This window comes from Bos indicus, chromosome X, assembly GCF_029378745.1.
Source record: "Bos indicus isolate NIAB-ARS_2022 breed Sahiwal x Tharparkar chromosome X, NIAB-ARS_B.indTharparkar_mat_pri_1.0, whole genome shotgun sequence".
Lineage (NCBI taxonomy): Eukaryota > Metazoa > Chordata > Mammalia > Artiodactyla > Bovidae > Bos > Bos indicus.
The window spans coordinates 39,968,609-39,994,078 of record NC_091789.1 but is presented as its reverse complement, the minus strand read 5'-3'; the positions used below and the strand labels follow the sequence as shown (position 1 = coordinate 39,994,078).

Below are 25,470 nucleotides of genomic sequence, written 5' to 3'. Positions count from 1 at the left end.
GGTAGGACAAAATATAAAAGTCAAAAAGAGAGACAAAATGGTTAGGAATGGAGACCCATCCTGGGGAGGGAGTCGTGAAGGAGGAGAAGTTTCCAAACAGCAGGAATCCCTCTCACTGGCAGGTCTCTGGGAGTTTTGGAATCTAAGAGGGCAACATAACCAGGAGAAAGAAAAAAAAAAAAAAAAACACAGAGAGAATATGCACTTAAGCACAACTACCAACAGAGAAGTACCCCAGATGCTCACATCCACCACCTGTGAGTGGGAGCTGGACAGGAAGTCACTGACTGAGTGCTTAGGGTAAGGACTCGGCCTGAATGCCCTGATGACAACCTGAGGGAGCTATCGTGAGCTAGCAACCCAAACTCTGGGATAGCCAGACAGAGTTAAAACCAAAAAAAGAGAGAGAGAGACACAGAGAACTTTCCTGGGAAGATCTGTGACCTAATGAGCAGCCTGGCCTGCTCACAGAACAAAGAACTGAGTGAATACCAGAGGAGAGCTAGCAGCATTGGACTGGCTCCTTGCCCGCCAGAGGCAGAGAGACATGTGGATGACAGTCAGAGCCAGAAGGCAAGGGGCAACCTCAGTATCAGAGATGGCATCCTCCACCAAACTGTGAGTAGGTTCCCAGTTGCTAACCATGTCTTCCTGGGATCCTGGATGTTTGACATCTGCCACGGGGGCCAGAGCCTGAGATCAGCTCTGCAGAGGAGACACTGCTGCGGCTGCTGCTAAGTCACTTCAGTCGTGTCCGACTCTGTGCGACCCCATAGACGGCAGCTCACCAGGCTCCCCCGTCCCTGGGATTCTCCAGGCAAGAACACTGGAGTGGGTTGCCATTTCCTTCTCCAACACATGAAAGTGAAAAGTAAAAGTGAAGTCACTCAGTCGTGTCTGACTCTTAGCAACCCCATGGACTGGAGCCCGCCAGGCTCCTCCATCCATGGGATTTTCCAGGCAAGAGTACTGGAGTGGGGTGCCATTGCCTTCTCCAGAAGAGACACAGGGCACACCAAAGACAGTGCTTTCATGGCGCACCTGGGAAAGCAAGCCTCTGGGACCAAGGAGGTGATTAAGATGCATGGCACACCTGGGAGTCTGTGCTTGCCAAGCACCTGTGGCCTGAGAAGTTCAGACCCAGGAAGGGCAAAAAGTAGATGCCCAACCAAGTCTGTGCCTTGCGGAGGGCCTAAGAAACTGAACCTGAGCATCTCAGTCCTGGGAAGTGCAAGAAGTGCAGGGCCCACTTTGGAGAGCATCCCTGCAGAACAACCTGGAGACTGAACAGTGTAGACTGTTAAAGCACAGGCCTTCATTACCTGGGGCAAACTCCGTGTGGTACATGCACTGCATGCACTCTGCACATGCCAGTGATATTTGTTTGCAGTGTTCTTAAAGAGACAGAAATACCAGACCACCTGACCTGCCCCTTGAGAAATCTGTATGCAGGTCAGGAAACAGTTAGAACTGCATATGGAACAACAGACTGGTTCCAAATAAGGAAAGGAATATGTCAAGGCTGTGTATTGTCACCCTCTTTATTTAACTTATATGCACAATACATCATAAGAAACTCTGGGCTGGGTGAAGCACAAGCTGGAATCAACATGGCCAGGAGAAATAGCAATAACCTCAGATATGCAGATGACACCACCCTTCTGGCAGAAAGTGAAGAAGAACTAAAGAGCTTCTCGATGAAAGTGAAAGAGGAGAGTGAAAACGTTGGCTTAAAACTCAACATTCAGAAAATTAAGATTACGATATCCGGTCCCATCACTTCATGGCAAATAGATGGGGAAACAGTGGAAACAGTGACAGGCTTTATTTTGGGGGCTCCAAAATCACTGCAGATGGTGATTGCAACCATGAAATTAACAGACAGTTGCTCCTTGGAAGAAAAGTTATGACTAATCTAGACAGCATATTAAAAAGCAGAGACACTGCTTTGCCAAAAACATCCATCTAGTCAAGGCTACGGTTTTTCCAGTAGTCATGCATGGATGTGAGAGTTGGAATATAAAGGAAGCTGAGTGCCAATGAATTGATGCTTTGGAACTGTGGTGTTGGAGAAGACTCTTGAGAGTCCCTTGGACTGCAAGGAGATCCAACCAGTCCATCCTGAAGGAAACCAATCCTGGATATTCATCACAAGGGCTGACGTTGAAGTTGCAACTCCAATATTTGGCCACCTGATGCGAAGAACTGACTTATTTGAAAAGACCCTGATCCTGTGAAAGATGGAAGGTGGAAGGAAAAGGGGATGACAGAGGATGAGATGGTTGGATGGCATCACTGACTTAATGCACATGAGTTTGAGTAAACTCTGGGAGTTGGTGATGGACAAGGAGGTCCGGAATGCTGCAGTCCACGGAGTCACAAAGAGTCAGAAACGGCTGAGCGACTGAACTGAAATGAATTGAACTCACTCCCTCAGAGCACAACTGAACAAGTGAGCCTAAATAAGTGACCACCTTTTCCCCCTTGTGTCAGGGCCTAAGTTAGACAATGAAGAGACTTGCAAAGAGAAGAAGCCAAAATAGAGAAGAGGGAACCACTCTGGAAGTGACAGATGCAACAGATTAAAATGCTGTAGTTAGCATTGACTAAACATTGGAAGGGGCCTAAAGTCCTTAAGAAGAAGTATAACCTGGAATAAGGAACTATCTGAAACTTAACTGATCCCACACTGCCTTCAGCAGCTCCAGACCAATTCCAAGATATATTTTTACTATTATCATTTTTTAATTTTTTCTTTTAATTTCTTTATTACTCCTTTAATTTTCATGTTTATAACCTCCTATTATCTTGTAACAAAAGACCCTATTTTTAAAGCAAATTTCATATATATATAAATAATAATTTGTTCTTGATTTTGTTTTGTAATTTAATATTGAAGATCTCACTTGTACTTTGTCAACAAAGGTCTGTCTAGTCAAGGCTATGGTTTTTCCACTAGTCATGTATGGATGTGAGAGTTGGACTGTGAAGAAAGCTGACTGCTGAAGAATTGATGCTTTGGAACTGTGGTGTTGGAGAAGACTCTTAAGAGTCCCTTGGACTGCAAGGAGATCCAACCAGTCCATTCTAAAGGAGATCAGCCCTGGGATTTCTTTGGAAGGAATGATGCTAAAGCTGAAACTCCAGTACTTTGAAAAATCTAATCCTTCCACTGTGGGTGGGGAAGACTGCTGGCCTTGGATTTGGAGGCTGCTGAAGGCCTATCGAGCCAGGCAGTGAGGATCAAGCGGATGGATTGAAGTACCTGCCCCCTCCTCGGGCAGTGGCCCTGATCCAGTCACCTCCTGTGGCATCAGTGGTTCCCTGGCAGACAGAGACTACCTACCAGATAGAGGTGCTCCAGTCCCGTCAGCCCCCAGCTGCACTGTGTCTCTTGACTTGACCCCTTCCAGACACAGAAATAGACCAGCACTCAGCAGGCCAGCAGACACAGAGTTACCTCCCAGTTGGGGGCACCTGGAAGCTACAGCCCTCTGGAGAGCTGCAAGACCTTGTTCCTAGAGAGGGAAAGTCCGTGAGAGTTGGGCCAGGAGAAGCCATGTGACTAGGGGTTTTCAGGACGCCATTGCCCTTCCAGCAGCCCTTGTGTGAGGCTGTTCACACCGGTGCTTCTGGTGGCCTGTGGTAAGCCTCTAGCCTAGATTCTATGCTGTCTCTGTGACTGCAGCCACAACAGGCCCAGCCCCATGCCATCTCCAGTGAGTCCAACAGCAGTCCTCGCTTACATTCCCAGGCGGCCAAGAACAGCCCACTCCGCATCCCTAGTCTCAGGACTCCAGGACCGGTTTCCCGTACACTGCCATGCAAAGGCATCTGCACATGAACAAAGCACATAAAGATGCCTGTGTGCATGCCTCTGAAACGTGCTCTCTTTCACACATACACACACACACGCCGAAGTGCATGACCCTGTGCACAAACACACTTACACTCTCATATGCATGCACCTGACCACATGCTCTCTCACACACAGGTACACACACATATGCTAGCACCCGTGCACAGGCACTCTCTATCTTTCTCGAGCACACACACACACAGACATGCACAGGCAGATGGACAAATGCTATACCTGCCTGGAGACACATAAACAGACATGTGAGCTATGTGTGGGACAACAGAGGGACGGACCAGGCCTGACATAGTGGGGGATCGACTATCTCCCAGAAGTTGATGACAACGACCTGCGCTCAGCAAGATAGTCACCTGTGAGCATGGCTGCGGAGAGTGGCAGTGTCTGCTTGAGCATGAGCACTGAGGAGCTGCCCCCCCCCCCAACACACACACACACAAACCCCCAGAGGCATCACCACTAAGCCGTTTACCAGGTCTCCGGGCCAAGGCAGGGCTGACTTAGAGCACCCAGACCACATGGGTGAGTGTCCGCACAGGCGGAAGGGGGCGACACGGCACACTAACACATGAAGTTTTAGCAGGGGGCGTCCATTGCCCGAGAGCCTGCAGTCATCGCGGGAACAACTGTTCGGTAGGAACCAATCGAGAGGCAGGACCAGGGTGAGTGTGCGCAGGCGCTCTGCCTATGCTGAGCTGCCGGTCACAGCACAAGCCTGGGTTCTGTAGGGAGGGTTCAGTCTTTCCGGCTGTGGAGGGAGCGGGAGAGGGTTCAAGATGGAGTCCGACGCACACGGTGGAGGAGCCAGCAGGGCAGCCGATGAAGACCCAGGTGCCGTGGAATTTGCAGTGGGCACAGCACGTGGTACCTGCAGCAAGCCGGGTGGTGCTGGTGGCCAGGATGACCCTGGCGACCCAGCTGGCCCTGGTGATGCCGTCAGCCATGGAGTTCATGGAGGCGCTGGTGACCTGGCTGGTCCCAGAGGCCCCAGCGCTGCAGGAGAGTCAGGTGGTGCAGCTGGTGCCATTCCGCAGATCCCGGGGCCATCACACCCTCCAGGGCCTGGTGGAGATACTCCACCTGGAGCCGCAGTTCTGAGTAATCGAGCCGTCCAGTTGTATCCTATTCCAGGAACCCCAGCGGGCCAGGCGGCCGCGGGGGCCAGGATGTGAGCTAGGGGTGGTTTGGGGGGGTTGCAAGTGGCGCGAAAGTGTAGGAGGAGGGTACTCTGGGGGGCTGGAGGATATGGGTCAGGGTTGGTCTGGCTGTGAGGGGAAGATAGTGAGGAAAAGCAATCTGAAGGGAACCAGAGAGTCGGGAGGTGATATCCAGGGTGTCTGCCGGTGGCCTTGTGGTGGAATGCGTGTTTCTGTGAGCAGGGAGCCTGTCGTACAGGCAAAATGAATAGTGTGGATGGTGGTGAGGAAAACCAACCTGAAGGGTCCCAGAGGGTAGTGCGGTAAAATCCAGGGTGTACTCAGGGTATAGGCTGAGAGGTCCGGACTTTCTAGGCGGCCTCCTTGTGGGAGAAGGCGGGTCTCAGTGGGCAGGGATCCTGACGTACAGGCAAAATGAGAAATGCGGATGGTGCCTTAACCATATGTCCACCAGAAGCCTCAGTGTGCCTTTCTCATCACACGCGGAAGCGGACCTTGCCCGCCACTTCCTGACTACACGTACTCAATTGCGAGGGCGGATTCGGAAGGAGCTCTACGTTAATGGCCGCATGATGGTTCTGTGAGTTCTAAAGGGGTCCAGGGCCGGGGAGAGGGTGGTGGGTGCTGGGTGGTGGCCAAGGCCAGTCTGGGCCCAGGAGGAGCCATAATGGACGGGTTAAGCCTAAAGGAAAAGTGTGGTGCTCTGGGCTTGTCGGTGTGCGGGAACAGAGGGAGGACATGCTCCTCTTCCTCCTTCTCGGCAGAAAGTTGAATTTCATTTTCCCTCCCTTTTAGCCGATTGACTGCTGAAGACCCTGGCCTGCTCCAGAACTCCATTGTCTTCTGTCTGGAGCAGCTTTCCCTGGTGATGCGGTCCTTGCAGGACTATGGGGCCCCCGTTTCTCGGCACAGAAGAGGGGTTTAAACCTACCCTGTGTGCCGTAGCTTCAGGTGTCGTTCCCCAGGGCATTGCTTTCTGCAGTACTTTGATCGGGCTTCATCTTATGTCTGTGCTGCTTTGGGGGGCTCAGTGTCTACATAGTTGTTTGGTGATTGTTACCTGCAGAAAATAAAACTGAGCTTTTGTGCTGTCTCTGACTTTATTTTTAGCTTCTGCACTTCCTCATACTGCATTTGTCTTTCAGTTGGAGGGGAGGTTCTGAGATTCAGATATTTGAGGACTACACCGTAATTGAAGACAATGTAAGAAGTGGGAGAATAAGAAAGTTGTATACTGTCATTCGGTATTAATATTGGAATATTCTCTCATTTTATAGTTATATTAAATGTTAAGACAAATTACCAGAGGCCTTCCCTGGTGGCTCACATGGTAAAGAATCTGCCTGCAGTGTGGCAGACTGGGTTCAAACTCTGGGTTGTGAATATCCTCTGGAGAAGGTAATGGCAATCCACTCCAGTATTTTTGCCTGGAGAAATCCTGGACAGAGGAGCTTGCAGGCTACAATTCATGGGGTTGCAAGGAGTTGGACTCCACAGAGCAAGTGCACTTTTCACTTTTCATATAACACCTGAATGATGCTGTTTTTCAGTCTATAATTCATGGCCAACTATTTGTGCCCCCATGGACTGTAGCATACCAGTCTCCTTTGTCGTCCACTATCTCCTGGAATTCGCTCAAATTCATGTCCATTGAGTGGGTTCTGCTATCTAATCATCTCATCCTCTGACTCCCCCTTCTCCTGTTGCCTTCAGTCTTCCCCAGCATCAGGGTCTCTTCCAGGTAGTTGGCCCTTCACATCAGGTAGCCAAAGTATAGGAGCTTCAGGATCAGCTTGAGTCTGTCCAATGAATATTCAGGGTTGATTTCCTTTAGGATTGACTGGTCTGTTCTCCTTGCAGTCCAAGTCCTCTCAAGAGTATCCGTGTACCCTGAAACCTTGCTATACTCACTAATTAATTGTAATAGCTCTTTTCTATGTCCCACTGGACTTCATACGTAGACAGTCATTTTGTCTGTAAATAAATACACATTTCTTTCTTTCTTTCCAATTTATGCGTTTTCACTGATTTCTTTTAAAATGAAAGCTCCAACACTTTGGCCACCTGATTTGAAGAGGTGGCTCATTGGCAAAGCCCCTAATGCTGGGAACGTTTGAAGGCAGGAAGATAAGGGGACGATGGAGGATGAGACGGTTGGATGGCTATTAAAAAGAACACATTGGAATCAGTTCTAACGAGGTGGATGAAACTGGAGCCTTTTATACAGGGTGAAGTAAGTCACAAAGAAAAATGCCAGTACGGTATAATAATGCACATATATCGAATTTAGAAAGATGGTAACGATGACCCTATATGCAAGAAAGCAAAAGACACACAGAGATAAAGAATATGCTTTTGGACTGTTTGGGAGAAGGTGAGGGTGGGATGATTTGAGACAATAGCTTTGAAACATATATATTACCACAAGAGAAATAGATTGTCAGTCCAGGTTCGATGCATAAGACAGGGAGCTCAGGGCCGGTGCACCGGGATGACCCTGAGGAATTGGATAGGGAGGGAAGTGGGAGTGGGATTCAGAATGTGGGACACATGTACACACATGGCTGATTCATGTCAATGTATGGCAAAAACCAGAACAATATTCTAAAGTAATGAGCCTCCGATTAAAATAAATAAATAAATGTAAAAAGAGGAAAGCCAAAAAAATTTGCAGAAATAGATGAAATCAACAAATTCCTTGAATGACCAAAATGCCCAAAACTAACTCAAGAAGAAAGTAAAAACCCTAGATATCCCTAGGTCTATCAAAGATTTGGAACAGAAAACTACAGGCCCATGTGACTTAAGTAGTGAATGCTATGAAACACATAAAGGAGAAATATCACCAATTCCATACAAATTCTTTCATAAAGTAGAGGAGATTAAACAGTTCTCAAATAATTATGAGGCCAGCCTTCCAAAATACCAAAACTGGTTGAAGACATTGCAAGAAAAGAAAACTATAGAACTTATTCTTCATTAAGCAAAAAAATGAAATGTTAGCAAATTTAATCCAGCAATATATAAAGCATTAGGACCAAAAGAGATCTATCCCAAGAATGAAAGATTGGTTATGCATTAACATATCTTCAACCAGCATTATTCATCAATGAAGAAACCACAGGAGAAAAACCATATGTTCATTTGGATAGATGCCACAAAAGCATTTGACAATATTCGAGAACCACTATCTTAAAAACTCTTGGAAACCTAGGACTACAAACAGACTTTCTTAGTCTGATCAAGGTCACCTACAAAACTCCTCCAACTAAAGGTGATAATGGAGGAAAATCTAATCCCTACAACTGTGGGTGGGGAAGGCTGCTGGCCTTCGTTTTGGAGGCCACCGAGAGGCCTATCCAGCTAGGCAGTGAGGATCAAGCAGACCGATTGAAGTACCTGTCCCCTCCTTGGGCAGTAGCCCTATTCCACTCACCTCCTGTGGCACCAGTGGTTCCCCAGCAGACACACACCCCCTATCAGATAGTGGCGCCCGAGCCCCGTCATCGCCCATAGCAGCACTGTGTCTGTTGACCCCTTCCAGACACAGAAATAGACTCGCACCCAGCATGCCAGCAAACACAGGGTCACCTCCCAGTTGAGGGCACCTGGCAGCTACAGCCCTCCAGAGAGCTAGAAGACCTTGTTCCTGGAGACGGAAGGCCCGAGAGAGATGTGCCAGCAGAGGCCATGCGACTAGGGGTTTCCTGGGGGCCATGGTCCTTCCAGCAGCCCTTGTGTGAGGCTGTTCGCACCGGTGCTTCTGGCGGGCATGGGTAAGCCCCTAGCCTGGATTCCATGCCGTCTGTGTGCCTACAGCCCCAAGAGGCCCAGCCCCATGCCGTCTCCAGTGAGTCCAACAGTAGTCCTCGCTTCCCTCCTCAGGCGGCCAAGCACAGTCCACTCTGTATCCCTAGTCTCAGGACTCCAGGACCGGTTCCCCATCCACCACCTTGCAAAGGTGCCTGTGCATGAACAAAGCACACAGAGATGCCAATCTGCATGCCTCTGACACGTGCTCTCTGTCACACACACACACACACACACCCAAGTGCATGACCCTGTACACAAACACACTTATACTCCCATGTGCATGCACCTGACCACATGCTCTCTCACACACAGGTACACACACATGTGCGTAGGCACTATCTTTCTCGGGCACACACACATACAGACTTGGACAGGAAGATGCCCATGTGTTGCACCTACTTAAAGACACACAAATCCACACATGAGCTATGTGTGGACACCAGAGGGACAGACCAGGCGTGACCCAAAGGGGCCCCACTGCCTTCCGGAAGTTGATGACAAGGACCTGCGCTCAGCAGGATGGTCACCTGTGAGCGTGGCCAGGTTGGCAACGGCACAGACTTGGAGGTGCACAGTGACAAGGGCTCACTTGGGGTTTGCAGGCTTGGCCCAGAAACAGTCACGTGCGCTGTGGAGTGTGGCAGTGTCTGCTTGAGCATGCGGACTGAGGAGCTGCCCACCCCCCACCCCACACCCCCCACCCCCATGCCCCGAGAGGCATCACCACTAAGCCGTTTACCAGGTCTCCGGGCCTAGGCAGGGCTGACTTAGAGCACCCAGACCACATGGGTGTGTGTCCGCACAAGCGGAAGGGGGTGACACGGCACACTAACACATGAAATTTCAGCAGGGGGCGTCCATTGCCCGAGGGCCTGCAGTCATCGCGGGAACAACTGTTCGGTGGGAACCAATCGAGGGGCAGGACCAGGCTGAGTGTGCGCAGGCGCTCTGCCTATGCTGAGCTGCAGGTCGCAGTACACGCCTGGGTTCTGTAGGGGGGGTTCAGTCCTTCCCACTCCACAGGTTGGGGGAGAGGGTTCAAGATGGAGTCCGACACGCACAGTGGAGGAGCCAGCAGGCCAGCAGATGAAGACCCAGGTGCCGTGGAATTTGCAACGGGCACAGCACAGGGCAGCTGCAGCGAGCCGGGTGGCGCTGGTGGCCAGGATGACCCTAGAGACCCAGCTTGCCCTGATTCCTCTGTGAGTCGTGGAGTTCATGGAGGCGCTCGTGTCCTGGCTGGTCCCAGAAGCCCCAGCGCTGCAGGAGAGTCAGGTGGCGCAGCCGGCGCCATTCCGCAGATCCCGGGGCCATCACACGCTCCAGGGCCTGGTGAAGGCGCTGCACCTGGAGCTGCAGTTCTGAGTAACCGAATCCTCCAGTTGTATCCTATTCCAGGAACCATGGTGGGCCAGGCAGCCGAGGGGGCCGGGTGTGGACTAGGGGTGGTTTGGGGGGTTGCAAGTGGTTCTAGAGTGTAGGAGGAGGGTACTCTGGGGGGCTGGAGGATATGGGTCAGGGGTGGTCTGGCTGCCAGTGGAAGATATTGAGGAAAAGCAACCTGAAAGGAACCACAGAGTCGGGCAGTGATATCCAGGGTGTCTGGCAGTGGCCTTGTGGTAGAAGGCATGTTTCCGTGAGCAGGGAGCCTGTCGTACAGGCAAAATGTGTAGTGCGGATGGTAGTGAGGAAAAGCAACCTGAAGGGATCCAGAGGGTTGTGCAGTGATATCCAGGGTGTACTCAGAGTATAGGCTGCAAGGTCCGGACTTTCTAGGCGGCCTCCTTGTGCGAGAAGGCAGGCCTCAGGGAGCAAGGATCCTGACGTACAGGCAAAATGAGAAATGCGGATGGTGCCTTAACCATATGTCCACCAGAAGCCTCAGTGTGCCTTTCTCATCACACGCGGAAGCGGACCTTGCCCGCCACTTCCTGACTACACGTACTCAATTGCGAGGGCGGATTCGGAAGGAGCTCTACGTTAATGGCCGCATGATGGTTCTGTGAGTTCTAAAGGGGTCCAGGGCCGGGGAGAGGGTGGTGGGTGCTGGGTGGTGGCCAAGGCCAGTCTGGGCCCAGGAGGAGCCATAATGGACGGGTTAAGCCTAAAGGAAAAGTGTGGTGCTCTGGGCTTGTCGGTGTGCGGGAACAGAGGGAGGACATGCTCCTCTTCCTCCTTCTCGGCAGAAAGTTGAATTTCATTTTCCCTCCCTTTTAGCCGATTGACTGCTGAAGACCCTGGCCTGCTCCAGAGGTCCATCGGTTTCTGTCTGGAGCAGCTTTCCCTGGTGATACGGTCCTTGCAGCACTATGGGGCCCCCGTTTCTCGGCACAGAAGAGGGGTTTAAACCTACCCTGTGTGCCGTAGCTTCAGGTGTCGTTCCCCAGGGCATTGCTTTCTGCAGTACTTTGATCGGGCTTCATCTCATGTCTGTGCTGCTTTTGGGGGCTCAGTGTCTACATAGTTTGTTTGGTGATTGTTAACTGCAGAAAATAAAACTAAGCTTTTGTGCTGTCTCTGACTTTATTTTTGGCTTCTGCACTTCCTCATACTGCATTTGTCTTTCAGTTGGAGGGGAGGTTCTGAGATCCAGGTATTCGAGGACTACAACATAATTGAAGACAATGTAAGAAGTGGGAGAATAAGAAAGTTGTATACTGTCATTCGGTATTAATTTTGGAAAATTTTCTCATTTTATAGTTATATTAAATGTTAAGATAAATTACCAGACGTCTTCCCTGGTGGCTCAGATGGTAAAGAATCTGCCTGCAGTGTGGTAGACCAGGTTCAATCTCTGGATTGGGAATATCCTCCGGAGAAGGTAATGGCAATCCACTCCAGTATTTTTACCTGGAGAAATCCTGGAAAGGGGAGCTTGCAGGCTACAATTCATGGGGTTGCAAGGAGTTGGACTCCACAGAGCAAGTGCACTTTTCACTTTTCATATAACACCTGAATGATGTTTTTCAGTCTATAGTTCATGGCCAACTATTTGTGCCCCCATGGACTGTAGCATACCAGTCTCCTTTGTCCTCCACTATCTCCTGGAATTTGCTCAAATTCATGTCCATTGAGTGGGTTATGCTATCTAACCATCTCATCCTCTGTCTCCCCCTTCTCCTGTTGCCTTCAGTCTTCCCCAGCATCAGGGTCTCTTCCAGGTAGTTGGCCCTTCATATCAGGTAGCCAAAGTATAGGAGCTTCAGGATCAGCTTGAGTCCGTCCAATGAATATTCAGGGTTGATTTCCTTTAGGATTGACTGGTCTGTTCTCCTTGCAGTCCAAGTCCTCTCAAGAGTATCCGTGTACCCTGAAACCTTGCTATACTCACTAATTAATTGTAATAGCTCTTTTCTACGTCCCACTGGACTTCATACGTAGACAGTCATTTTGTCTGTAAATAAATACACATTTCTTTCTTTCTTTCCAATTTATGCGTTTTCACTGATTTCTTTTAAAATGAAAGCTCCAACACTTTGGCCACCTGATTTGAAGAGGTGGCTCATTGGCAAAGCCCCTAATGCTGGGAACGTTTGAAGGCAGGAAGATAAGGGGACGATGGAGGATGAGATGGTTGGATGGCTATTAAAAAGAACACATTGGAATCAGTTCTAACGAGGTGGATGAAACTGGAGCCTTTTATACAGGGTGAAGTAAGTCACAAAGAAAAACGCCAATACGGTATAATAATGCATATATATCGAATTTAGAAAGATGGTAACCATGACCCTATATGCAAGAAAGCAAAGGAGACACAGAGATAAAGAACAGGCTGTTGGACTGTTTGGGAGAAGGCGAGGGTGGGATGATTTGAGACAATAGCATTGAAACATGTGTATTACCACACGAGAAATTGATCGTCAGTTCAGGTTCGATGCATGAGACAGGGCACTCAGGGCCGGTGGGCCGGGATGACCCTGAGGAATTGGATAGGGAGGGAAGTGGGAGTGGGATTCAGAATGTGGGACACATGTACACACATGGCTGATTCATGTCAATGTACGGCAAAAACCAGAACACTATTGTAAATTAATGAGCCTCCAATTAAATATATAAATGTAAAAAGAGGAAAGCTAAAAAAAGTTTGCAAAAGTAGATGAAATCAACAAATTCCTTGAATGACCAAAATTCCCAAAACGAACTCAAGAAGAAAGTGAAAACCCTAGATATCCCTAGGTCTATCAAGGGTTTGGAACAGAAAACTCCAGGCCCATGTGACTTAAGTAGGGAATGCTATGAAACACATAAGGGAGAAACATCACCAAAACCATACAAATTCTTTCCTAATGTAGAGGAGATTAAACAGTTCTCAAATCATTATGAGGCCAGCCTTCCAAAATACCAAAACTGGATGAAGGCATTGCAAGAAAAGAAAACTATAGAACTTATTCTTCATTAAGCAAAAAAATGAAATGTTAGCAAATTTAATCCAGCAATATATAAATCATTAAGACCAAAAGAGATCTATCCCAAGAATGAAAGATTGGTTATGCATTAACATATCTTCAACCAGCATTATTCATCATATGAAGAACACAGGAGAAAAACCACATGATCATTTGGATAGATGCAACAAAAGCATTTGACAATATTCGAGAACCACTATCTTAAAATCTCTTGGAAACCTAGGACTACAAACAGACTTTCTTAATCTGATCAAGGTCACCTACAAAACTCCTCCAACTAAAGGTGATAATGGAGGAAAATCTAATCCCTACAACTGTGGGTGGGGAAGGCTGCTGGCCTTCGATTTGGAGGCCACTGAGAGGCCTATCCAGCCAGGCAGTGAGAATCAAGTGGACTGATTGAAGTACCTGTCGCCTCCTTGGGCAGTGGCCCTGATCCACTCACTTCCCGTGGCACCAATGGTTCCCCGGCAGATGCACACCATCAATCAGATGGTGGTACCCGAGCCCCGTCATCGCCCCCAGCAGCACTGTGTCTGTTGACTTGACCCCTTCCAGACACAGAAATAGACCAGCACCCAGCATGCCAGCAGACACAGGGTCACCTCCCAGTTGAGGGCACCTGGCAGCTACAGCCCTCCAGAGAGCTAGAAGACCTTGTTCCTGGAGGTGGAAGGCCCGTGAGAGTTGTGCCAGCAGAGGCCATGCGACTAGGGGTTTCCTGGGGGCCATGGTCCTTCCAGCAGCCCTTGTGTGAGGCTGTTCGCACCGGTGCTTCTGGCGGGCATGGGTAAGCCCCTAGCCTGGATTCCATGCCGTCTGTGTGCCTACAGCCCCAAGAGGCCCAGCCCCATGCCGTCTCCAGTGAGTCCAACAGTAGTCCTCGCTTCCCTCCTCAGGCGGCCAAGCACAGTCCACTCTGCATCCCTAGTCTCAGGACTCCAGGACCGGTTCCCCATCCACCACCTTGCAAAGGCACCTGTGCATGAACAAAGCACACAGAGATGCCAATCTGCATGCCTCTGACACGTGCTCTCTGTCACACACACACACACACACACACACACACCCAAGTGCATGACCCTGTACACAAACACACTTATACTCCCATGTGCATGCACCTGACCACATGCTCTCTCACACACAGGTACACACACATGTGCTAGCACCTGTGCATAGGCACTATCTTTCTCGGGCACACACACATACAGACATGGACAGGAAGATGCCCATGTGTTGCACTTACTTAGAGACATACAAATTCGCACATGAGCTTCGTGTGGACACCAGAGGGACAGACCAGGCGTGACACAAGGGGGCCCCACTGCCTTCCAGAAGTTCATGGCAAGGACCTGTGCTCAGCAGGATGGTCACCTGTGAGGGTGGCCAGGTTGGCAACGGCACAGACTTGGAGGTGCACAGGGACCAGGGCTCACTTGGGGTTTGCAGGCTTGGACCAGAAACAGTCACGTGGGCTGCAAAGTGTGGCAGTGTCTGCTTGAGCATGCGGACTGAGGAGCTGCCCCCCGCCCCTCCCCCACGCCCCCTGAGGCATCACCACTAAGCCGTTTACCAGGTCTCCGGGCCAAGGCAGGGCTGACTTAGAGCACCCAGACCACATGGGTGTGTGTCTGCACAGGCGGAAGGGGGCGACACGGCACACTAACGCATGAAATTTCAGCAGGGGGCGTCCATTGCCCGAGAGCCTGCAGTCATCATGGGAACGAATGCTCGGTGGGAACCAATCGAGAAGCAGGACCAGGGTGAGTGTGCGCAGGCGCTCTGCCTATGCTGAGCTGCAGGTCTCAGTACATGCTTGGGTTCTGTAGAGAGGGTTCAGTCTTTCCCGCTCCGCAGGTTGGGGGAGAGGGTTCAAGATGGAGTCTGATGCGCACGGTGGAGGAGCCAGCAGTCCAGCAGATGAAGACCCAGGTGCCGTGGAATTTGCAACGGGCACAGCACAGGGCAGCTGCAGCAAGCCTGGTGGCGCTGGTGGCCAGGATGACCCTAGAGACCCAGCTTGCCCTGGTTACGCCGTGAGTCGTGGAGTTCATGGAGGCGCTCGTGTCCTGGCTGGTCCCAGAAGCCCCAGCGCTGCAGGAGAGTCAGGTGGCACAGCCGGCGCCATTCCGCAGATCCCGGGGCCATCACACGCTCCAGGGCCTGGTGAAGGCACTGCACCTGGAGCTGCAGTTCTGAGTAACCGAATCCTCCAGTTGTATCCTATTCCAGGAACCATGGTGGGCCAGGCAGCCGAGGGGGCCGGGTGTGGACTAGGGGTGGTTTGGGGGGTTGCAAGTGGTTCTAGAGTGTAGGAGGAGGGTACTCTGGGGGGCTGGAGGATATGGGTCAGGGGTGGTCTGGCTGCCAGTGGAAGATATTGAGGAAAAGCAACCTGAAAGGAACCACAGAGTCGGGCAGTGATATCCAGGGTGTCTGGCAGTGGCCTTGTGGTAGAAGGCATGTTTCCGTGAGCAGGGAGCCTGTCGTACAGGCAAAATGTGTGGTGCAGATGGTAGTGAGGAAAAGCAACCTGAAGGGATCCAGAGGGTTGTGCAGTGATATCCAGGGTGTACTCAGAGTATAGGCTGCAAGGTCCGGACTTTCTAGGCGGCCTCCTTGTGCGAGAAGGCAGGCCTCAGGGAGCAAGGATCCTGACGTACAGGCAAAATGAGAAATGCGGATGGTGCCTTAACCATATGTCCACCAGAAGCCTCAGTGTGCCTTTCTCATCACACGCGGAAGCGGACCTTGCCCGCCACTTCCTGACTACACGTACTCAATTGCGAGGGCGGATTCGGAAGGAGCTCTACGTTAATGGCCGCATGATGGTTCTGTGAGTTCTAAAGGGGTCCAGGGCCGGGGAGAGGGTGGTGGGTGCTGGGTGGTGGCCAAGGCCAGTCTGGGCCCAGGAGGAGCCATAATGGACGGGTTAAGCCTAAAGGAAAAGTGTGGTGCTCTGGGCTTGTCGGTGTGCGGGAACAGAGGGAGGACATGCTCCTCTTCCTCCTTCTTGGCAGAAAGTTGAATTTCATTTTCCCTCCCTTTTAGCCGATTGACTGCTGAAGACCCTGGCCTGCTCCAGAACTCCATCGTCTTCTGTCTGGAGCAGCTTTCCCTGGTGATGCGGTCCTTGCAGGACTATGGGGCCCCCGTTTCTCGGCACAGAAGAGGGGTTTAAACCTACCCTGTGTGCCGTAGCTTCAGGTGTCGTTCCCCAGGGCATTGCTTTCTGCAGTACTTTGATCGGGCTTCATCTTATGTCTGTGCTGCTTTGGGGGGCTCAGTGTCTACATAGTTGTTTGGTGATTGTTACCTGCAGAAAATAAAACTGAGCTTTTGTGCTGTCTCTGACTTTATTTTTAGCTTCTGCACTTCCTCATACTGCATTTGTCTTTCAGTTGGAGGGGAGGTTCTGAGATTCAGATATTTGAGGACTACACCGTAATTGAAGACAATGTAAGAAGTGGGAGAATAAGAAAGTTGTATACTGTCATTCGGTATTAATATTGGAATATTCTCTCATTTTATAGTTATATTAAATGTTAAGACAAATTACCAGAGGCCTTCCCTGGTGGCTCACATGGTAAAGAATCTGCCTGCAGTGTGGCAGACTGGGTTCAAACTCTGGGTTGTGAATATCCTCTGGAGAAGGTAATGGCAATCCACTCCAGTATTTTTGCCTGGAGAAATCCTGGACAGAGGAGCTTGCAGGCTACAATTCATGGGGTTGCAAGGAGTTGGACTCCACAGAGCAAGTGCACTTTTCACTTTTCATATAACACCTGAATGATGCTGTTTTTCAGTCTATAATTCATGGCCAACTATTTGTGCCCCCATGGACTGTAGCATACCAGTCTCCTTTGTCGTCCACTATCTCCTGGAATTCGCTCAAATTCATGTCCATTGAGTGGGTTCTGCTATCTAATCATCTCATCCTCTGACTCCCCCTTCTCCTGTTGCCTTCAGTCTTCCCCAGCATCAGGGTCTCTTCCAGGTAGTTGGCCCTTCACATCAGGTAGCCAAAGTATAGGAGCTTCAGGATCAGCTTGAGTCTGTCCAATGAATATTCAGGGTTGATTTCCTTTAGGATTGACTGGTCTGTTCTCCTTGCAGTCCAAGTCCTCTCAAGAGTATCCGTGTACCCTGAAACCTTGCTATACTCACTAATTAATTGTAATAGCTCTTTTCTATGTCCCACTGGACTTCATACGTAGACAGTCATTTTGTCTGTAAATAAATACACATTTCTTTCTTTCTTTCCAATTTATGCATTTTCACTGATTTCTTTTAAAATGAAAGCTCCAACACTTTGGCCACCTGATTTGAAGAGGTGGCTCATTGGCAAAGCCCCTAATGCTGGGAACGTTTGAAGGCAGGAAGATAAGGGGACGATGGAGGATGAGACGGTTGGATGGCTATTAAAAAGAACACATTGGAATCAGTTCTAACGAGGTGGATGAAACTGGAGCCTTTTATACAGGGTGAAGTAAGTCACAAAGAAAAATGCCAATACGGTATAATAATGCACATATATCAAATTTAGAAAGATGGTAACGATGACCCTATATGCAAGAAAGCAAAAGACACACAGAGATAAAGAATATGCTTTTGGACTGTTTGGGAGAAGGTGAGGGTGGGATGATTTGAGACAATAGCTTTGAAACATATATATTACCACAAGAGAAATAGATTGTCAGTCCAGGTTCGATGCATAAGACAGGGAGCTCAGGGCCGGTGCACCGGGATGACCCTGAGGAATTGGATAGGGAGGGAAGTGGGAGTGGGATTCAGAATGTGGGACACATGTACACACATGGCTGATTCATGTCAATGTATGGCAAAAACCAGAACAATATTCTAAAGTAATGAGCCTCCGATTAAAATAAATAAATAAATGTAAAAAGAGGAAAGCCAAAAAAATTTGCAGAAATAGATGAAATCAACAAATTCCTTGAATGACCAAAATGCCCAAAACTAACTCAAGAAGAAAGTAAAAACCCTAGATATCCCTAGGTCTATCAAAGATTTGGAACAGAAAACTACAGGCCCATGTGACTTAAGTAGTGAATGCTATGAAACACATAAAGGAGAAATATCACCAATTCCATACAAATTCTTTCATAAAGTAGAGGAGATTAAACAGTTCTCAAATAATTATGAGGCCAGCCTTCCAAAATACCAAAACTGGTTGAAGACATTGCAAGAAAAGAAAACTATAGAACTTATTCTTCATTAAGCAAAAAAATGAAATGTTAGCAAATTTAATCCAGCAATATATAAAGCATTAGGACCAAAAGAGATCTATCCCAAGAATGAAAGATTGGTTATGCATTAACATATCTTCAACCAGCATTATTCATCAATGAAGAAACCACAGGAGAAAAACCATATGTTCATTTGGATAGATGCCACAAAAGCATTTGACAATATTCGAGAACCACTATCTTAAAAACTCTTGGAAACCTAGGACTACAAACAGACTTTCTTAGTCTGATCAAGGTCACCTACAAAACTCCTCCAACTAAAGGTGATAATGGAGGAAAATCTAATCCCTACAACTGTGGGTGGGGAAGGCTGCTGGCCTTCTTTTTGGAGGCCACCGGGAGGCCTATCCAGCTAGGCAGTGAGGATCAAGCAGACCGATTGAAGTACCTGTCCCCTCCTTGGGCAGTAGCCCTATTCCACTCACCTCCTGTGGCACCAGTGGTTCCCCAGCAGACACACACCCCCTATCAGATAGTGGCGCCCGAGCCCCGTCATCGCCCATAGCAGCACTGTGTCTGTTGACCCCTTCCAGACACAGAAATAGACTCGCACCCAGCATGCCAGCAAACACAGGGTCACCTCCCAGTTGAGGGCACCTGGCAGCTACAGCCCTCCAGAGAGCTAGAAGACCTTGTTCCTGGAGACGGAAGGCCCGAGAGAGATGTGCCAGCAGAGGCCATGCGACTAGGGGTTTCCTGGGGGCCATGGTCCTTCCAGCAGCCCTTGTGTGAGGCTGTTCGCACCGGTGCTTCTGGCGGGCATGGGTAAGCCCCTAGCCTGGATTCCATGCCGTCTGTGTGCCTACAGCCCCAAGAGGCCCAGCCCCATGCCGTCTCCAGTGAGTCCAACAGTAGTCCTCGCTTCCCTCCTCAGGCGGCCAAGCACAGTCCACTCTGTATCCCTAGTCTCAGGACTCCAGGACCGGTTCCCCATCCACCACCTTGCAAAGGTGCCTGTGCATGAACAAAGCACACAGAGATGCCAATCTGCATGCCTCTGACACGTGCTCTCTGTCACACACACACACACACACCCAAGTGCATGACCCTGTACACAAACACACTTATACTCCCATGTGCATGCACCTGACCACATGCTCTCTCACACACAGGTACACACACATGTGCGTAGGCACTATCTTTCTCGGGCACACACACATACAGACTTGGACAGGAAGATGCCCATGTGTTGCACCTACTTAAAGACACACAAATCCGCACATGAGCTATGTGTGGACACCAGAGGGACAGACCAGGCGTGACCCAAAGGGGCCCCACTGCCTTCCGGAAGTTGATGACAAGGACCTGCGCTCAGCAGGATGGTCACCTGTGAGCGTGGCCAGGTTGGCAACGGCACAGACTTGGAGGTGCACAGTGACAAGGGCTCACTTGGGGTTTGCAGGCTTGGCCCAGAAACAGTCACGTGCGCTGTGGAGTGTGGCAGTGTCTGCTTGAGCATGCGGACTGAGGAGCTGCCACCCCCACCCCCCACCCCCCACCCCATGCCCCGAGAGGCATCACCACTAAGCCGTTTACCAGGTCTCCGGGCCTAGGCAGGGCTGACTTAGAGCACCCAGACCACATGGGTGTGTGTCCGCACAAGCGGAAGGGGGTGACACGGCACACTAACACATGAAATTTCAGCAGGGGGCGTCCATTGCCCGAGGGCCTGCAGTCATCGCGGGAACAACTGTTCGGTGGGAACCAATCGAGGGGCAGGACCAGGCTGAGTGTGCGCAGGCGCTCTGCCTATGCTGAGCTGCAGGTCGCAGTACACGCCTGGGTTCTGTAGGGGGGGTTCAGTCCTTCCCACTCCACAGGTTGGGGGAGAGGGTTCAAGATGGAGTCCGACACGCACAGTGGAGGAGCCAGCAGGCCAGCAGATGAAGACCCAGGTGCCGTGGAATTTGCAACGGGCACAGCACAGGGCAGCTGCAGCGAGCCGGGTGGCGCTGGTGGCCAGGATGACCCTAGAGACCCAGCTTGCCCTGATTCCTCTGTGAGTCGTGGAGTTCATGGAGGCGCTCGTGTCCTGGCTGGTCCCAGAAGCCCCAGCGCTGCAGGAGAGTCAGGTGGCGCAGCCGGCGCCATTCCGCAGATCCCGGGGCCATCACACGCTCCAGGGCCTGGTGAAGGCGCTGCACCTGGAGCTGCAGTTCTGAGTAACCGAATCCTCCAGTTGTATCCTATTCCAGGAACCATGGTGGGCCAGGCAGCCGAGGGGGCCGGGTGTGGACTAGGGGTGGTTTGGGGGGTTGCAAGTGGTTCTAGAGTGTAGGAGGAGGGTACTCTGGGGGGCTGGAGGATATGGGTCAGGGGTGGTCTGGCTGCCAGTGGAAGATATTGAGGAAAAGCAACCTGAAAGGAACCACAGAGTCGGGCAGTGATATCCAGGGTGTCTGGCAGTGGCCTTGTGGTAGAAGGCATGTTTCCGTGAGCAGGGAGCCTGTCGTACAGGCAAAATGTGTAGTGCGGATGGTAGTGAGGAAAAGCAACCTGAAGGGATCCAGAGGGTTGTGCAGTGATATCCAGGGTGTACTCAGAGTATAGGCTGCAAGGTCCGGACTTTCTAGGCGGCCTCCTTGTGCGAGAAGGCAGGCCTCAGGGAGCAAGGATCCTGACGTACAGGCAAAATGAGAAATGCGGATGGTGCCTTAACCATATGTCCACCAGAAGCCTCAGTGTGCCTTTCTCATCACACGCGGAAGCGGACCTTGCCCGCCACTTCCTGACTACACGTACTCAATTGCGAGGGCGGATTCGGAAGGAGCTCTACGTTAATGGCCGCATGATGGTTCTGTGAGTTCTAAAGGGGTCCAGGGCCGGGGAGAGGGTGGTGGGTGCTGGGTGGTGGCCAAGGCCAGTCTGGGCCCAGGAGGAGCCATAATGGACGGGTTAAGCCTAAAGGAAAAGTGTGGTGCTCTGGGCTTGTCGGTGTGCGGGAACAGAGGGAGGACATGCTCCTCTTCCTCCTTCTCGGCAGAAAGTTGAATTTCATTTTCCCTCCCTTTTAGCCGATTGACTGCTGAAGACCCTGGCCTGCTCCAGAGGTCCATCGGTTTCTGTCTGGAGCAGCTTTCCCTGGTGATACGGTCCTTGCAGCACTATGGGGCCCCCGTTTCTCGGCACAGAAGAGGGGTTTAAACCTACCCTGTGTGCCGTAGCTTCAGGTGTCGTTCCCCAGGGCATTGCTTTCTGCAGTACTTTGATCGGGCTTCATCTCATGTCTGTGCTGCTTTTGGGGGCTCAGTGTCTACATAGTTTGTTTGGTGATTGTTAACTGCAGAAAATAAAACTAAGCTTTTGTGCTGTCTCTGACTTTATTTTTGGCTTCTGCACTTCCTCATACTGCATTTGTCTTTCAGTTGGAGGGGAGGTTCTGAGATCCAGGTATTCGAGGACTACAACATAATTGAAGACAATGTAAGAAGTGGGAGAATAAGAAAGTTGTATACTGTCATTCGGTATTAATTTTGGAAAATTTTCTCATTTTATAGTTATATTAAATGTTAAGATAAATTACCAGACGTCTTCCCTGGTGGCTCAGATGGTAAAGAATCTGCCTGCAGTGTGGTAGACCAGGTTCAATCTCTGGATTGGGAATATCCTCCGGAGAAGGTAATGGCAATCCACTCCAGTATTTTTACCTGGAGAAATCCTGGAAAGGGGAGCTTGCAGGCTACAATTCATGGGGTTGCAAGGAGTTGGACTCCACAGAGCAAGTGCACTTTTCACTTTTCATATAACACCTGAATGATGTTTTTCAGTCTATAGTTCATGGCCAACTATTTGTGCCCCCATGGACTGTAGCATACCAGTCTCCTTTGTCCTCCACTATCTCCTGGAATTTGCTCAAATTCATGTCCATTGAGTGGGTTATGCTATCTAACCATCTCATCCTCTGTCTCCCCCTTCTCCTGTTGCCTTCAGTCTTCCCCAGCATCAGGGTCTCTTCCAGGTAGTTGGCCCTTCATATCAGGTAGCCAAAGTATAGGAGCTTCAGGATCAGCTTGAGTCCGTCCAATGAATATTCAGGGTTGATTTCCTTTAGGATTGACTGGTCTGTTCTCCTTGCAGTCCAAGTCCTCTCAAGAGTATCCGTGTACCCTGAAACCTTGCTATACTCACTAATTAATTGTAATAGCTCTTTTCTACGTCCCACTGGACTTCATACGTAGACAGTCATTTTGTCTGTAAATAAATACACATTTCTTTCTTTCTTTCCAATTTATGCGTTTTCACTGATTTCTTTTAAAACGAAAGCTCCAACACTTTGGCCACCTGATTTGAAGAGGTGGCTCATTGGCAAAGCCCCTAATGCTGGGAACGTTTGAAGGCAGGAAGATAAGGGGACGATGGAGGATGAGATGGTTGGATGGCTATTAAAAAGAACACATTGGAATCAGTTCTAACGAGGTGGATGAAACTGGAGCCTTTTATACAGGGTGAAGTAAGTCACAAAGAAAAACGCCAATACGGTATAATAATGCATATATATCGAATTTAGAAAGATGGTAACCATGACCCTATATGCAAGAAAGCAAAGGAGACACAGAGATAAAGAACAGGCTGTTGGACTGTTTGGGAGAAGGCGAGGGTGGGATGATTTGAGACAATAGCATTGAAACATGTGTATTACCACACGAGAAATTGATCGTCAGTTCAGGTTCGATGCATGAGACAGGGCACTCAGGGCCGGTGGGCCGGGATGACCCTGAGGAATTGGATAGGGAGGGAAGTGGGAGTGGGATTCAGAATGTGGGACACATGTACACACATGGCTGATTCATGTCAATGTACGGCAAAAACCAGAACACTATTGTAAATTAATGAGCCTCCAATTAAATATATAAATGTAAAAAGAGGAAAGCTAAAAAAAGTTTGCAAAAGTAGATGAAATCAACAAATTCCTTGAATGACCAAAATTCCCAAAACGAACTCAAGAAGAAAGTGAAAACCCTAGATATCCCTAGGTCTATCAAGGGTTTGGAACAGAAAACTCCAGGCCCATGTGACTTAAGTAGGGAATGCTATGAAACACATAAGGGAGAAACATCACCAAAACCATACAAATTCTTTCCTAATGTAGAGGAGATTAAACAGTTCTCAAATCATTATGAGGCCAGCCTTCCAAAATACCAAAACTGGATGAAGGCATTGCAAGAAAAGAAAACTATAGAACTTATTCTTCATTAAGCAAAAAAATGAAATGTTAGCAAATTTAATCCAGCAATATATAAATCATTAAGACCAAAAGAGATCTATCCCAAGAATGAAAGATTGGTTATGCATTAACATATCTTCAACCAGCATTATTCATCATATGAAGAACACAGGAGAAAAACCACATGATCATTTGGATAGATGCAACAAAAGCATTTGACAATATTCGAGAACCACTATCTTAAAATCTCTTGGAAACCTAGGACTACAAACAGACTTTCTTAATCTGATCAAGGTCACCTACAAAACTCCTCCAACTAAAGGTGATAATGGAGGAAAATCTAATCCCTACAACTGTGGGTGGGGAAGGCTGCTGGCCTTCGATTTGGAGGCCACTGAGAGGCCTATCCAGCCAGGCAGTGAGAATCAAGTGGACTGATTGAAGTACCTGTCGCCTCCTTGGGCAGTGGCCCTGATCCACTCACTTCCCGTGGCACCAATGGTTCCCCGGCAGATGCACACCATCAATCAGATGGTGGTACCCGAGCCCCGTCATCGCCCCCAGCAGCACTGTGTCTGTTGACTTGACCCCTTCCAGACACAGAAATAGACCAGCACCCAGCATGCCAGCAGACACAGGGTCACCTCCCAGTTGAGGGCACCTGGCAGCTACAGCCCTCCAGAGAGCTAGAAGACCTTGTTCCTGGAGGTGGAAGGCCCGTGAGAGTTGTGCCAGCAGAGGCCATGCGACTAGGGGTTTCCTGAGGGCCATGGTCCTTCCAGCAGCCCTTGTGTGAGGCTGTTCACACCGGTGCTTCTGGCGGGCATGGGTAAGCCCCTAGCCTGGATTCCATGCCGTCTGTGTGCCTACAGCCCCAAGAGGCCCAGCCCCATGCCGTCTCCAGTGAGTCCAACAGTAGTCCTCGCTTCCCTCCTCAGGCGGCCAAGCACAGTCCACTCTGCATCCCTAGTCTCAGGACTCCAGGACCGGTTCCCCATCCACCACCTTGCAAAGGCACCTGTGCATGAACAAAGCACACAGAGATGCCAATCTGCATGCCTCTGACACGTGCTCTCTGTCACACACACACACACACACACACACACACCCAAGTGCATGACCCTGTACACAAACACACTTATACTCCCATGTGCATGCACCTGACCACATGCTCTCTCACACACAGGTACACACACATGTGCTAGCACCTGTGCATAGGCACTATCTTTCTCGGGCACACACACATACAGACATGGACAGGAAGATGCCCATGTGTTGCACTTACTTAGAGACATACAAATTCGCACATGAGCTTCGTGTGGACACCAGAGGGACAGACCAGGCGTGACACAAGGGGGCCCCACTGCCTTCCAGAAGTTCATGGCAAGGACCTGTGCTCAGCAGGATGGTCACCTGTGAGGGTGGCCAGGTTGGCAACGGCACAGACTTGGAGGTGCACAGGGACCAGGGCTCACTTGGGGTTTGCAGGCTTGGACCAGAAACAGTCACGTGGGCTGCAAAGTGTGGCAGTGTCTGCTTGAGCATGCGGACTGAGGAGCTGCCCCCCGCCCCTCCCCCACGCCCCCTGAGGCATCACCACTAAGCCGTTTACCAGGTCTCCGGGCCAAGGCAGGGCTGACTTAGAGCACCCAGACCACATGGGTGTGTGTCTGCACAGGCGGAAGGGGGCGACACGGCACACTAACGCATGAAATTTCAGCAGGGGGCGTCCATTGCCCGAGAGCCTGCAGTCATCATGGGAACGAATGCTCGGTGGGAACCAATCGAG

At 50.0% G+C, this 25,470-nt stretch overlaps 3 protein-coding genes across 3 annotated transcripts; all 3 read left to right on the top strand.

The window, feature by feature from the left end:
* Window positions 1-9,805: 9,805 nt before the first annotated feature.
* LOC139181208 (EKC/KEOPS complex subunit LAGE3-like) lies at window positions 9,806-11,381 on the top strand. The gene is made up of 3 exons (XM_070784114.1): window positions 9,806-10,228; window positions 10,721-10,846; window positions 11,062-11,381. Exons 1-3 carry the CDS (start codon window positions 9,888-9,890, stop codon window positions 11,189-11,191), a joined length of 597 nt encoding a protein of 198 aa, XP_070640215.1. The 5' UTR covers window positions 9,806-9,887; the 3' UTR covers window positions 11,192-11,381.
* Window positions 11,382-14,919: 3,538 nt separating this feature from the next.
* LOC139181490 (EKC/KEOPS complex subunit LAGE3-like) lies at window positions 14,920-16,614 on the top strand. Its single transcript, XM_070785017.1, has 4 exons — window positions 14,920-15,013; window positions 15,108-15,468; window positions 15,961-16,086; window positions 16,302-16,614. Exons 1-4 carry the CDS (start codon window positions 14,920-14,922, stop codon window positions 16,429-16,431), a joined length of 711 nt encoding a protein of 236 aa, XP_070641118.1. The 3' UTR covers window positions 16,432-16,614.
* A 3,659-nt stretch (window positions 16,615-20,273) lies between these two features.
* Window positions 20,274-21,938, top strand: LOC139181124 (EKC/KEOPS complex subunit LAGE3-like). The gene is made up of 3 exons (XM_070783945.1): window positions 20,274-20,698; window positions 21,191-21,316; window positions 21,532-21,938. Exons 1-3 carry the CDS (start codon window positions 20,358-20,360, stop codon window positions 21,659-21,661), a joined length of 597 nt encoding a protein of 198 aa, XP_070640046.1. The 5' UTR covers window positions 20,274-20,357; the 3' UTR covers window positions 21,662-21,938.
* The last annotated feature ends 3,532 nt before the right edge of the window (window positions 21,939-25,470 follow it).

Bases quoted from the DNA above. Each gene is read 5' to 3' on its own strand.
- LOC139181208 (XM_070784114.1), top strand. From the start codon at position 9,888: ATGGAGTCCGACACGCACAGTGGAGGAGCCAGCAGGCCAGCAGATGAA. The intron at 10,229-10,720 runs GTATCCTATTCC...TATGTCCACCAG, and splicing joins AGTAACCGAATCCTCCAGTT to AAGCCTCAGTGTGCCTTTCT. The intron at 10,847-11,061 runs GTGAGTTCTAAA...CCTCCCTTTTAG, and splicing joins AATGGCCGCATGATGGTTCT to CCGATTGACTGCTGAAGACC.
- LOC139181490 (XM_070785017.1), top strand. From the start codon at position 14,920: ATGAAATTTCAGCAGGGGGCGTCCATTGCCCGAGAGCCTGCAGTCATC. The intron at 15,469-15,960 runs GTATCCTATTCC...TATGTCCACCAG, and splicing joins AGTAACCGAATCCTCCAGTT to AAGCCTCAGTGTGCCTTTCT. The intron at 16,087-16,301 runs GTGAGTTCTAAA...CCTCCCTTTTAG, and splicing joins AATGGCCGCATGATGGTTCT to CCGATTGACTGCTGAAGACC.
- LOC139181124 (XM_070783945.1), top strand. From the start codon at position 20,358: ATGGAGTCCGACACGCACAGTGGAGGAGCCAGCAGGCCAGCAGATGAA. The intron at 20,699-21,190 runs GTATCCTATTCC...TATGTCCACCAG, and splicing joins AGTAACCGAATCCTCCAGTT to AAGCCTCAGTGTGCCTTTCT. The intron at 21,317-21,531 runs GTGAGTTCTAAA...CCTCCCTTTTAG, and splicing joins AATGGCCGCATGATGGTTCT to CCGATTGACTGCTGAAGACC.